A 14,341-nucleotide genomic window follows, 5' to 3' on the forward strand; every position below is an offset into this window, starting at 1 on the left:
CTTATGTGCTCACAGCAATGCCTGTGAATGTATTGGCAGTGTAGCAGATCTATTCCGCCAAGTCCACATTGCCATATCCATTACCATTACCATGCCAATCTTTCAGAGAGTTGTCATGACAGAACTTTTGAGACAATTTGGAACATTGTTGAGATTCATTTAATAGACGCATGTGAGATTACTGGGGCCTTTTGCTCAGAAGAAAAACATAAGAAACAGGAGGCATAAATGTTCTCTATTTAATGTCTTTGCTCTCTCGGAGAAACAAAATCTAAAAGTATTTATTTACCTGCTATTGTAGGCGTAATCAAGATTCTTTCCCGTGGGATGAATTATCAGTGTCATCATTGTATGACACGTGTTTGACAATTTATCCAAAATGACTAATATTTCACTATTTCATTAGTCTATCCGAATATGTTGTTTTGCCAATTTTCTACTGTAGTTCACATAATATAACTAACCCAAAAATGATTAAACTGATGATGTGCAGCATGTTTGTGATGATTTGATGCCTCAAAAAAGGTGACTTTTTACACAGATGTGTTCTTTTAAAATTAAACTTGTCACCTGGTGGACTATAAAACAGCCAAAACAATATGATATAGGACGGAATTTTTCATGCAGACCTATACTTAAAATTACTTTAGAAAATTTTTAAATCTACACTGCCCTGCCAAAACACACACACACACACACACACACACACACAAAAAACGCTGTTTGGGTTAAAATAGGCAAATGCTTAAGAGTCTGTGATTGGATCATTATTGCAGTGATAATTATGTTTCTAGTCTGTTATATGTTTGGCAACAGTTCGTCTAACCCTAATTGATGGAGTGTGTAGCTTTTCATTTCTTGAAACCATGTAGGAAGACATCATGGCCATATTCCAGGATAACAATGTCAAGATTCATCAGGCTAAAATTGTGAAAGAATGGTTGGGAGGGAGAATGAAGAATCATTTTCACACATGAATTGGCACCTCTGAGTCCAGACCTTAAATTCATTGAAAGTCTTTGGGATGTGCTGGAGGAGACTTTACAGAGTGATGGACTCTTGCATTGTCAATACAAGATCTTGACCAAAAATTGGTGCACCTCTTGATGGAAATAAATGTTGTTATGTTATTTCCACCAAGACCTGCATACATTTTGGTCAAGATCTTGTTTTCTTGGAAATATCTGGTTTTATTTTATCATTAATAGATTTTCCAGCTGGTGCAGGATGAAAGTTGAAGTTTAACATTTATAGTTTGGCGTGTGTTCAAATCAAGTATTACTAATAGTGATGCGGATCTTAGCAAGTGCCACTAAATAATGTGTTATGTAAGAGAATATAATATCCTCTGGTGTGTTGGTTTTCATGATGGAGATGATAACAGCTCAAGAACAATGTTCGTTGTTCGTGTGTGATGCCTTGTCTTTGGGGGATTTTGCTGCCTAAATGATAAAGTTTCCCATCTGGATTTCATTTATAAATAGATGTGCTATTAGATACAAAGATATACAGTCTCATGTCTATTTTCATCACAAACACAGAAAAGTTTCTGCATCATCAACTGATAAATGTGTTGTGTGTGTGGAAATCTTTTGTGGTGTTCTTGAAAGTCTTTAGAAACAGAACGGAACGGAACGACACTGCTGTATTGTCAAATTATGCATGCATTAACTGTGTTTAATAAATGTAATATTGTTAAACATATTTAGTCAGCCTAAAGAATTAATGCGTTAGGTTAGCAGCCTACATAAAGTAAATATATAAATAGTTGTAAAATTAGGGTATTTTCGGTGGGAAAAAGGCGAAAAATATTCAAGAAAACTGAAATGTTAATAAAAAATACATTCTCAATACGTAATGCTTCATGCTGTTTATTATGCAAATTCAATGTAATATATCATCCAAAGGACACATATGACCTGGGGCGGACACTGAACCTGAAACTTCTGCTGTTCATTTTTCTCAATAACCTTGTTCAGAAGAGGTCCGCCCAGTAACACACATGACACTGGTCCACTCCTTTGGAGGCTTGCTGCTTAGGGGACTTCCTACAAATGCTTAATGAGTTGTTTGAATCATCTCTTTAACATACATTTAGCAAACATTAACAATTAACATTAACAGACATTTAGAGATTTTTAACTTGTGCGATCAATTTTTCTTGTGACATTATGATATTACTTTTCTTCTGGACATATAATCATTTGGGCTTCATGGCATGCTATGAATATTGGGAAATTACAGTATAAATGCAAAACATCAAAAATAAAAAAGAAAGTGTATACTGTATATAAAATATAACATTTAGACATGGTTAACAATTTGATTGAAATCTATATTTTTGTATTCACTTTTTAAAGTTCTTAAAGATGCGATTACATTTTCACATTGAGCCAATTGTTAGCTATTTTTGGCAAATGTTAAAGAATGTGGCCAGATGAATGCGGTGAGAAGAGAATGCGCTGTTGTCTGTGTTGATGACGTCAGAGCTCCATCTGCTTTCATCTGAGCTCTTTAACAGAAGACAAAAAGACATGAGAACCGGACATTTGTGGGCAGTCCAACTTTGATCATAAACACACTGAAATGTATATGGCCTATACATCATTCATGTCAAGTACATAATCCTGCAACATTCTCATAACTCCTTTTGTTTCATTTAACCATGCCACACACACACACATACAGTATATACAACAAATATGTACAGTATATATATATATATACTGTATATATATATTTTTTTTAATTCTCATTCTCAATCATTCTCATAATTACATTTTTTCACTAATACAGTATTGAGAGTGATCCTATGTGGATACAAATATGATTCATTTCATTTTAAAATCACCATCAATTAAAGGTAGTACAAAAACTATTTTGCACTTTGTTTCATACGCTTTTACTTTTTAAAAATATACTTAAATATATGTATGTAATGTATATATATATATATATATATATATACACATAGGTCTGTATGTATGTATGTATATATATATATATATATATATTATTATTTTTTTAATCAGCTTCTTAAATGTTTCAAGTGAAGTAACAAGTCATCTGTCGTATCTGAAGATGTTTCAACTAAGATGCACATCTGGATTCTCAAGAGTGCAAGTGTCATATTTTATTGTCACCAACTGTACAGCAATAAACCTTTCTGAGATGTCCACGATGACATGATATGCTTTATCCTACGGTGGACACAAAGGCCTCCAGTTTCAAGTGCCCTGGGTAAATCTGTCCCATGAGGCTCTGCATCTGTGTGTGTGTTTACTAGTGATGACAGTTCATGTAAACGTTCAGTCATAATTAATGTGCGATCACTCACGATAGGGTTCTAGTCCACACTCCTCCGGCCTCGATAGATCACTGCAGATACACAGAAAGAGCAGTTATGTAGCACTGAGTCATAAGGAACATGTCTAGGAAAGCTTGCGTATATAAAAAAAAAAAGTATGTATATATATATATATATATATATATATATATATGATGTTACTATATAATATTAATATTTTATAAAATTATATGGTTCTAGATAAGTTTCAATGAGAATACACACCCATTCCCACTGTGTTTCCAGAGCAGGATACTGAAAGACAAGGAAACATGGAAATCAGTCCATATACATGTAATCTCTTCTCTAGCCTTCCTGTAGCTCAAGCGCTAGCAAAGTCAAAGTCATGGGTTCGAGAACCGGAAAAATGTGTTCCTTGAATGCAATATATAATTCAGTATATAATTCGAATGCAATATATAAGTCGCTTTGGATGAAAAACGATTTTAAACTATATGTCATTATGCAGTATTCAAATATTATTTTTCATTTACAAAGATGTTCTAGGTCTTTTGAAAATCAACCATCTTTTTGTACCTGAGTAGAGCTTTCTGGGGCAGAACGTGACTTTCGAACCCTCCTGCGTTAAGGGAGCGACCACGACGGTGTACACTTCTCCACACATGATGTTGGAGACGTCACATGCGGTAGCCCCCTGTGTCGTGCTGCAGGTGTAGTTGGAGCTGGTGCCGTACAGGTCGGCTGTGTAGTTGTACAGGCCGGGAGAAGAGCGCCAGTACACGCGCAGAGTGTTGTTCACCATGCGGTAGAGTTTCACGCTGGATGGACAACACGCACCTGAGAGAGGTCACAGATAAAGAAAATGAGACGTGAAAGAGGAAGGTGCAGAAATGAAGTGCACGCACTTGTTAACTGCATAAATCATTCATAAAACCATTATTTAATGGTTCACTCAAAAATAACGATTCTGTCATAATTTACTCACCAGGATTGGTCAGAACAACTTGAGGGTGAGTAAATGATGACAGAATTAAATATTTTGGGTGAACTATCCCTTGTATGGTTGAAGCCAAGGTTGAATTGAATGTGACAGATTTTTGTAAGAATTGTATTTACAATTGCTTTACATTTGTTGTGTTTACCATGGTACTTTTTTGTATATGGCATACTACTGTAGATGCACACTACTTTTTTATGTATTTTTGTTGTGTTTCCTGAATGAGGCCCATAATCTGTCAGAACTTTTCATTCTTATACCCCAACAGATCTTTTTTATTTATTAGGAAAGCTTGACTTTTAATTTAGTTTTTTATTATTAATAATTAAAAAATTTACTTTATGTAAAGTGCATTGAGAAGCTACCTTTAATAGTGCTATATATAAAAACAAATATTAATATTTTTATAAATATCATTGATACTTTTGATAGTCATAATTATTTAAATATATATATATATTTTTTTTTTTAGTCTGGCCTTCCTGTAATGTCTTATAATGCTTTTATATATATTTTATGTTTTTCTTAATTTTTGGTTATTTATTTTATATTTTAATCCTTGTTAACTTTATTCTCATTCTTGTATTTTAATGGGTCTTTTTTATTTCATTTTTTATACTATCTAGTATAAAAATGCTTCTTTTTTGTCTGAAAAGCACTTTGAACTGCATTGATTTGTTTGGAAAAATGCTATATAAATCAACCTTTCAAGTCTGTTGGGTTTTAAAATATAAATCAGTAAAATAAGGACACCAGGTTGAATCAAAAGCTCCTGCAAGAGTTAATGACCATTAACCAGTCATGTAGTTTTCTCATGATGACAGATATAACAAATGCACTCAACTCACTTGAGGAGAAACCATGGTAGCTGCACTCTGTTTTATGTCCAGTAATGCTGAAGGCCTCCAGCGACACATTGTAGCTTGTGCCACACGTGATGCATCCCAACAGGCAGTGTGTGTCCATGGTGTGACATTTGGCATGACCTCTGGGGGACGTCAAAGACGTGACAAAGGACTGCGCTCCTGTGGCAGGCGACCAAGTGACGTTCGTCATGGACTGGGTCACCTGTTCAACAGTCAGAGTTTCTGGACAACAGGGTCCTGGAGAGAGAGAGACAGAGAGAGGGTACATATTTATATCGCTTCACCATTTTCAACTATAAACGTCTGTCTCCAGATGTTTTCCATCTTCATTACTGCACCTGTTTCAAGGGGAATGGAGTAGCTGGGAAGACTCTGTCCCGCTGCAGTGGTGGCGTAGGCGCTGAGCTCATATACGGATCCACAGGACACGCTGATGTAACAGGAAGTGCCACTGGACGAGCAAGTGAGTGAGTCGGTGTGACCCGCGCCGATCACGCTGTAGTTGGCCTGAGTGTTTGTAGCTGTCCAGAACACCTCCACTGTGGAAGAGTTCACCTGAGTCACGTTGAGGATCACAGGGGCACAGGGAGCTGAAACACAAATAAGCAGCATTTCATAAAAATGGATTGCATGTAACAGTGATGGTATCACATATCATGGTGGTACTTTGAAATATACCATGTTACTGAAATTAATGTGCCATTTTATAAGGCTTTGCATGGTTTGGTTGCACATTATCTGTCAGAGCTTTTAATTTCATTACATGATTTTTCATGGACAGCCTTTAACTTAAATTGATTTATATTTATTGTTTATAATTTTTTTAATTATTCTTTATTATATTTAATTTCATATCTAGTTTGTCCTTTTGTTTTCTAATGTAAAGTGCTTAAAAAACATTTAATATAATATAAAAAAACAAATATTATTAATATTTATAAAAATAATAAAAAGTTATTATTATAACATGGTATTTTTGAAAGAACACTGAGTAATAATAATAATAATAATAATTTGTTACATTTATATAGCGCTTTTTCTGAGACCTCAAAGCGCTTTTACATAGATGGGGGAATCTCCTCAACCACCACCAATGTGCAGCATCCACTTGGATGATGCGACGGCAGCCATATTGCGCCAGAACGCCCACCACACACCAGCTTACTGGTGGAGAGGAGACAGTGATGAAGCCAATCAGTATATGGGGATGATTAGGAGGCCATGATGGACAGAGGCCAAGGGGCAAATTTGGCCAGGATGCCGGGGTTACACCCCTACTCTTTTTCGAAGGACATCCTGGGATTTTTAATGACCACAGAGAGTCAGGACCTCGGTTTTAAAGTCTCATCCGAAGGACGGTACTCTTTTGGCAGTATAGTGTCCCCGTCACTATACTGGGGCATTAGGACCCACACAGACCACAGGGTGAGCACCCCCTGCTGGCCTCACTAACACCTCTTCCAGTGAACACAATGAAAAGTATATTAAATAAAAATTATCATTATTATTTTGTATACATGGTTCAAAATATACCATGGTACTGCTATAGCAAATGTACAACAAAACAAAGGTATTACCATGGTACTTTTTCGTATATGGCATTGTGCACACTAGTATCTTTTATTTTTTTCTTATGTAAAGTGCATTGAGAATTTACCTTTAAAGGCACTATACATAAAAACAAATATTATATTAATATTAAATATTATTATTACAACATGGTATTCTGGAAATATTTTTAATAGAATGATTATAATAATTAATATAATAATAATAATTGTATTATTAGTAGTAGTAGTATTGTATTTACATGATACTCAAAGTATTTCCCCCAAAAAATACCATGGTACTACTATGTATAAATGTACAACAAAACATGGTATTATCATGGTAATGTTTTGTACTGTATGTGGCATATATCACACTAGTATCTTGTGATCTCACGTGCATACCTGTCCGGCGTGTATGTGCACTACAGGTGTTGTTGCATCCTTGTATCTCACTGCAGGGCCGCACCACCACGCTGTACAGACTGTCACAGGTGAGGTCAGAGAGCGCGCACACAGGAGCCGTGTCGTTGCAGTGGATCCATTCGCTTCCGTCTGCAGCGATCGTCTCGTATAACTCAGCTCCTCGAACTGCTGACCATGAGATCTCTAAAGTTTCTGTGGAAATCAGTGACACGGACACATCCTCTGGACAGCATGGGACTGAGGACAGAGAGAGAGAGAGAGAGAGAGATAGCAAAACATTTACATAAAATATAAATATTAGTGTGTGTACTGTATGTCTTATGACTTTTATATCTATATTATACATAATATGTAAGTTTGGGGTCAGTACGATTTTTTTAATGTTTTTGAAAGCAGTCTCTTATGCTCACCAAGGCTGCATTAATTTGATCAAAAATACAGACAAAATAGTAAAATTGTGAAATATTATTACAATTTAATATAACTGTTTTCTATTTCAATATATTTTAAAATGTAATTTATTCCTATGACAGCAAAGCGGAAATTTCAGCATCATGTGACACTCCAGTCTTCAGTGTCACATGATCCTTCAGAAATCATTCTAATATGCTGATTTGATGTCCAAGAAACATTTCTTATAATTATCAGTTGAAAACAGTTGTGCTGCTTAATATTTTTGTGGAAACGGTGATACTTTTTTTAAGCATTCACAGATGAATAGAAAGTTCAAAAGAACAGCATTCATTTGAAATGGAAATCTTTTGTAACATTTTTAATGTATTTACTGTCACTTTTGATCAATTCAATGTATATATGGATGTATATATATATATATATAAATGTAAATCTGTCTGTGTAAAGTACAAACTTGTAGTATAGTTGACTATTTGTCCTGGCGGACTGGAGCCGGCCTGGTTGTAAGCGAATACGGTCGAGAGATACGTGTATCCGCACTTGCACTGGAAGTGGCAAGCCCTGCCGGTGGTGTTGCAGTTTTCCTCTAAGCCATCATCGCTCTTCACGTAGGCGATGTAGTAATTCACCCACGGAACCTCAGACCACATGACGGAGCAGTTCCCTGTGGTCACCTCCTCAATCCAGACCGAGTCAGGAGGACATGGGACTGAAAATGATTCAAAGAAGATGACAACCAGCCGCTCAACTCTTTATTAATGTGTATGTGTGGTGTGTCGTGTGCATTCATGTGTGAGTAAAATATACAGGTCAGAAGGTCCTCTGGGTTTGAAGGGTCACTGGTTCCGGCCTGGTTGGATGCTACGAGGGTGATGGTGTGGTTCTGGCTGCAGTTGAGAGGACTGATTATACAGTAGAGGTCTGAAGAGCTGCAGTTCTGGCCTGTGGAGCTCACAGCAGTGTATGTGTCGGCACCACGGACTGCCTGCCAATACACCGCCAGATCGAGAGAGCGACCTGGCGTCAACTGAACCTGCACATCTTCTGGGACAGAAGGACCTGTAGAGAGTGGAACAGAGAAAGAAGAGTTGTGAATTTAAGGTTTGATTCATCATTTTATTAACTTTATCGAGCTTATCTGGTGTAAAGAGTCAGACAAAACACTTTGGTTAAAGGGACACAAAAAAATCTAAGTGAATGGCTTAAAAAAGTTGACTCTTCAAAAACCACGCAAAACGAACACGACGGTAATCCATACTAACTTTTGGCCAACTGCGCTTGACGTAAACAACAATGTTGTAGAGTGTGAACTTGTGAAACTCACGCGAGAAGTGATGATCACGATGCGATGCAAAGCAATGATTTAGAGTTTTAAAAGTTTAAAATATTAGTATTTTTCTCACACACACCAATTGTTTCGCTTCAGAAGACTGATTCATGAACTGGGTTCTTATGGATTAATGCCATGTTTGTTATGTGTGTTTTTGAAGTGTCAACTTTGAGAAATCCATACACTGAGATTCACAGAGATGGATTATCTTTCAAAAAATCTTTGTTTTTCCCTTTAAAAACTAAATAGGTAATGCTCAACATGGCGGCTGTGGAAAACTAAAGGCCTGTTCACACTAAGAAGGATAACTATAATGGTAACTTTATTAGTATCCACACAATCACACGATAACTTTCTGTTTATTGTAAGCGTGGGCTGCAGTTTCGCGTTAAATGCTCAAGCTCTTTTAAGCAGGATTCTGATTGGCTGGCAATATTTGTATCGTTTATCAGCTGGAAAAAAAATCGATCTGAAAGTGATTCCAACTGAATCATTCCTCTATGCAGTTATAGTTGCCATTATGGTGTGTGCTATTTTTATTTATTTATTTTAAACTATATCTTTATCGTTATGTTTATCGTCCTTGGTGTGAACAGGCCTTAAGTCCTGCTTCTTTCAATTAAAAAGCCAAACGGCTTATTAGCAATATACCCTGTTCAAAAGACTATAAACGAGTCCTTACGTGTGATTTGGCTGATGGTGATGTCGTCTCCTTGGTTACCATCAGGATCCCAGGCATTGCCCTTGATGGAGTAGGTGGTGCCAGGCTGAAGGTCACTGAAGGTCATGTTGGTTTCAGACGTGTTACGTCCGACCCGCATGTTGGAACCCTCCATGAACATGACCAAGGTGTAAAACACTGCATTGTTCACTGGATTCCAGTTTATCACAATGGTGTCACTGCTGGGGGAACTGGAATGCAGATCTGGGGCCACCACCACTGCAGAGAGAGAAAAAAATAAATCAATATTTTTAACAGCTGGACCGAAGCGATGGAAACAGTCTGAGAGCATCAGCACAGGAAGACTAAACAGCTACTGCCTCTGGTGGTGAGTTTCAATCATTACAGCTGAAAAAATGACCCAATTAATACACAAAATTATGAAGCATTAGTCAAATTAGTTTATTGATATGTGCCAATGGTAATCTTTTTTGATAAAATATATTATTAGATTTAAAATGAGTATAGTATAAACGTCTGATAGGGACAGATACTGTATGTGATGTTGACATGGAAATAACCTTCAGTGTGTCTGTAAGGTGAAATGGGATAGAGAGAATGTTCTGTTGTTATATGTGAAACTTTATGAAATCGGTCCTTCTTATGTTACGGCAAGCCGTTCCTTGGGGAGAAGCGACAGCCTAGTTCTCATGGTTTATCTTTTCATACAGTTTTGGGTATTAATCTAAAGATGCAGTTACTGTCAACAGTTGGTAGAAGCCAGAGGAACCAACTCTGCACAATAGCTGGAGTAAACAATACTGTGTTATTGTTACAGGTTTTAAATACCAACTCATTGTCGACCAAACTGGGAGTAGGGCTCAGTTTTCATTCTTTTCTGCAATGTGTGATCTTTAGTAAATTAGCTTTAAATAAAAATGTCTGGTCTGGTTTAATGGTCTTAGAGGGGTTTTGGGCTGGTTGTTTGTGATAAAGAGTCAGTGTTGCTTCTCCATCCCTCAAAACCGTGTCCTTATGGTTCTTCAGATCATGCATATATTGTAATTGTTCATGTGGAGTTTTACTGTTTCATTTCCTGTGGTTAGAGGAGTGGGCTTAACCTCTAGGGATGTGCACACCCTGGGTGGTGGGAAATGCTCATTTTAACTAATTTAAGAAATATCAATTGTGCAAATGACAGTATTTGTTTTTCTCCTGCCTGTATGTTGTATTTATTGATTGTTTAAACTCTTTATCTTAACTATCATTGAGCATTGAGGGAACTGGTTGAAATGTATAGAGAGACAACAGTTATAGTTTTACAGAAAATGGTATGTTCCAATTAACTAAAGGTGGTAAATTTGTGCATGTAAGTGTTCAGAAGTGCGGCAGGAGGAACAGAGAGTGGTTTGGGGCAAAGGTTGTTAATGCTGCTTGAGCATGAGAAACTTCGGTCTCCAACAGTTAGTGAGAGAAGTTGATGCTAGTTTTTAGACTGTTTTTGTAACCGTTTGTTTTTATTTTTGCTCTTATCCACTGTAGTATGGACCTTTTGCACTTCCTTGCCTTTAAAGTATTAAACTTCTTTTGGAACGACCTTTAAACGGATGCCTGGTGTGATCCTCCTTGTGACCGCTCGGGTCTCTATCACATTCTTTCAGCTGGTCAGTTTGGAGACAGCTGGCCATCTAAATCAGTTGAACACTAGTTTCCTCAGGTTTAGAGACCACCTAAACCTACTTAAAGACCAGCCAACCACCTTAGGCTGGTTCAAACTGCTTTGTTTCTGCCACAAAACAGCAGGGATGTTAGCCCTTTTTTAAGTTTAAAATAGCCAATATATTAATCAAAGGCATTTTTATATCAAGCAGAAGATGTTTTAATTAAAGTCTGGAGTTTACCTGTCTTAGAGTTCATGGATAGAGAAGGCTGACTCCTTCCCCCAGTGTTGACGGACATCACGCTGAGGGTGTATTGGGTATAAGGCAGCAGATTGATCACTGTCCCGGGGGAAGTTAACACCCGGATTTCAGAGAAGAACCCATCCTCGTTCTCGGCCCGGATGATGTAGCTGGTCGCACCAGTCACTAGACCGAACTCCACTGTGATGCTGTCACTGTGTTTGGAGTAAGCCTGCTCTATAAAGGGAACCTCAGGGGCTGATGGGACACAATACAAAAAACATAATAATTATATATATATATATATATATATATATATAATTAGCAATAGCTTCATTTCTAGAAATAAATATTGTTAATTTCATAATAATGGTAGACTTTTATTGTAACACTGTTATTATAATTATTTTAATACATATTTTGGAGAGAACTTATCACAATATTTTGCAGCTTAAAGTGCTTTATGAATAAATGGAATAAACAAAGAAATACAAATATATATATATATATATATATATATATATATATATATATATATATATATATATATATATATATATATATAAGTAAATTGTGAAGTAGCCTACCCCTCATGAAGATTGAGGCTTTACATTTGGTTCCCACAATCGTGAATATTGTTACATGCTATATATAAATGCATACATATTCAAGACTGTATTCAACATGCTAATGTATGTAGAACTTAATTTGTCTTAAATTGTGCAATTATTAAATAAAATAAATAAATGATGTAAATATTAAAACATAATATTCGGCATTTAAATTATTGATTTTAATAGGCTATTTAACTAAATGAAAAAATGTATCTAATAAAATGAATAGGCTACTTAGTTTATTATTATTTTAAAAGATCAATTAAAAAGTCACCTGTCTTAAATATCAGACCACAGAAAAAAAAAGAAAAAAAAAACTCACTCGGCACTGATGCTAAAGCCTTTTGCATCGGTGTCAAGATTTAATTTTGTATTTGTAATTTATCAAGGTAGCTCTTGTCCAACGGCACAAACTTGCAGAAGTCAGAGGTCACCTCACCTGTAGTCTCCTCCGTTTCGGCGCTGCTGAGCACGTTCGCGTTGTCCATGGCTTCGACCCGCATCTTGTACACAGTGTTCGGAGACAAAGAGTTAATGGAGCCCATCACCGTGCTGCCGCTGAACTGCGCGAACACCGACGGCTCTGGGGAGTTTTTCGGCGTGGCGGTGATTTTGTATGAGCTCGCGCCGGATTGTCCGCTCCAGCGCACCGTCATGCTTTTAGAGGTGACGGTGAACACGGATAACGTGATGTCTGCACAAAGACAAACAGTAAAGAAATCATAATACTGTTTTAAAAAAAATAATTTTTGCTACAAGATGAAAACACAACCCGGTCATTCCATAAAATGGGCGCCTTTTCAAATTTGAAAAGGAGAATTTAACATTTAGAGATTTGACATGCTGACAGTTTTGTGGTTAACTTATCCATTACTATTAGGCCTATTGTGTATTAACACGATAATTTAATGCTACAAATATCCAGTTCATCAAATATTGAAGATCTCCTACCGTTTTGTGCTGTGCATATCTGTAAATTAAGAGCAGAAATACAACAAATCATTTTTTAAATATATAAAACATGTTAGAAAGCATCCATTCTTCCTTGCTTATTTCAGTGCCAACTATTACTCTGTCATATGGTATTATGTGCCATTAGCGGCCAAGGAAGCTTATTTGAGCATCACTCAGCACAGGTTTTAGATCCAAAGCTATTTTTTTTTCCCTATCCAGCATGAAAGTGTGTACAACTACAAAACATGCCAGAAATATAATAAAGAGGACTATTGTTCTATGCAATACAAATAACCTGTCTTTAAAATATATAATTATTTATTAAGAATCCCAATGTGCTTTTAATGTGCTATGTTGTTTCAACCAAGCATAGGCACAGTTAAACCATAACTTATTGTAGCCTGTGTATAAAGAAAGTAGAATTTTTATTATTACCTGTGGCACGATGATAATCAATAAGATGATGTTAGAAAGATGTAAATATTTCGACTCCATGCCTCAAATTCAGTTCTGCTCAGCTGCCTTTAGGGCACAGTCTCTTCTCCTGATTTGACTCTATTTCTGCAGGGTAATGGCTGTGGCTTAAGTTCTGGTCTGTTTTTTTTCCCTGTTTTTTTTTCCCTATTACCGTCCAACAGGTATTTTATTGTTCTGGGAGTAGTGAGTGTTCACGTTTGCCCCCTCCCTCTGTCAGGGAGAGAGAGAGGACCTATCAGCGCTGGAGGACAACACACACAGGTACGCATCAATACACTTGAGGATAGACACAAAGATGCACTCTGCCTGGTGAATGGGCTGTTCAGCATTGCTTGTTCTATTGTTATCAAATACACAAGACATTAAATGTTCTATTTTAAAGATTAACTCGTATAAGATAATACTTAGTCTGAAAAGAGGCATTTATCATATTACATAGGCCTACTTATATCATGACAACTCTGAGCGGTTGCCCTTTCATTGCTCAGGTTATGTTTTGTTTTTGTACTTTGTCTCAGACTTTTTGTACTTTGCATGTGTTGTGTGTGTGTGTGTGTGTGTGTGTGTGTGTGTGTGTGTGTGTGTGTGTGTGTGTGTGTGTGCGTGTGTGTGTCCGTGTGTGTCCGTGTCCTGGTAAACTCTACATTATGGGGACAAAATGTCCCCACAAAGATGGCAAATGGGTGATGAAGAGGGGGAGAAGTACATTAACATATTCTCCTCAATGCATGTTAAACAATAATACCTAAATTGTATGTTACTATCTCTATTAGGTTCAGCTGTCAGATGAGACCAAACAAGACATAGTTACAATATCTGAAATCCTTGTCCTTGTGGTGACATTTTT

The 14,341-nt window shown here is 36.6% G+C and overlaps 1 protein-coding gene across 1 annotated transcript; it reads right to left on the bottom strand.

The window, feature by feature from the left end:
* Nucleotides 1-1,855: 1,855 nt before the first annotated feature.
* On the bottom strand, nucleotides 1,856-13,694 carry LOC311291253 (fibronectin type III domain-containing protein 7-like). Its single transcript, XM_084410177.1, has 14 exons — nucleotides 13,453-13,694; nucleotides 13,015-13,033; nucleotides 12,503-12,757; nucleotides 11,450-11,707; nucleotides 9,570-9,827; nucleotides 8,365-8,616; nucleotides 8,012-8,266; nucleotides 7,123-7,380; nucleotides 5,509-5,760; nucleotides 5,153-5,407; nucleotides 3,884-4,144; nucleotides 3,572-3,601; nucleotides 3,338-3,378; nucleotides 1,856-2,512 (listed from the first exon to the last, which is right to left on the bottom strand). The coding sequence occupies exons 1-13, from the start codon at nucleotides 13,510-13,512 to the stop codon at nucleotides 3,347-3,349; spliced, it is 2,445 nt and encodes an 814-aa protein (XP_084266303.1). The 5' UTR covers nucleotides 13,513-13,694; the 3' UTR covers nucleotides 1,856-2,512; nucleotides 3,338-3,346.
* Nucleotides 13,695-14,341: the final 647 nt, after the last annotated feature.

The sequence above is a fragment of the Rutilus rutilus genome (assembly GCF_951802725.1).
Source record: "Rutilus rutilus genome assembly, chromosome: 6".
Taxonomy (NCBI): Eukaryota; Metazoa; Chordata; class Actinopteri; order Cypriniformes; family Leuciscidae; genus Rutilus; species Rutilus rutilus.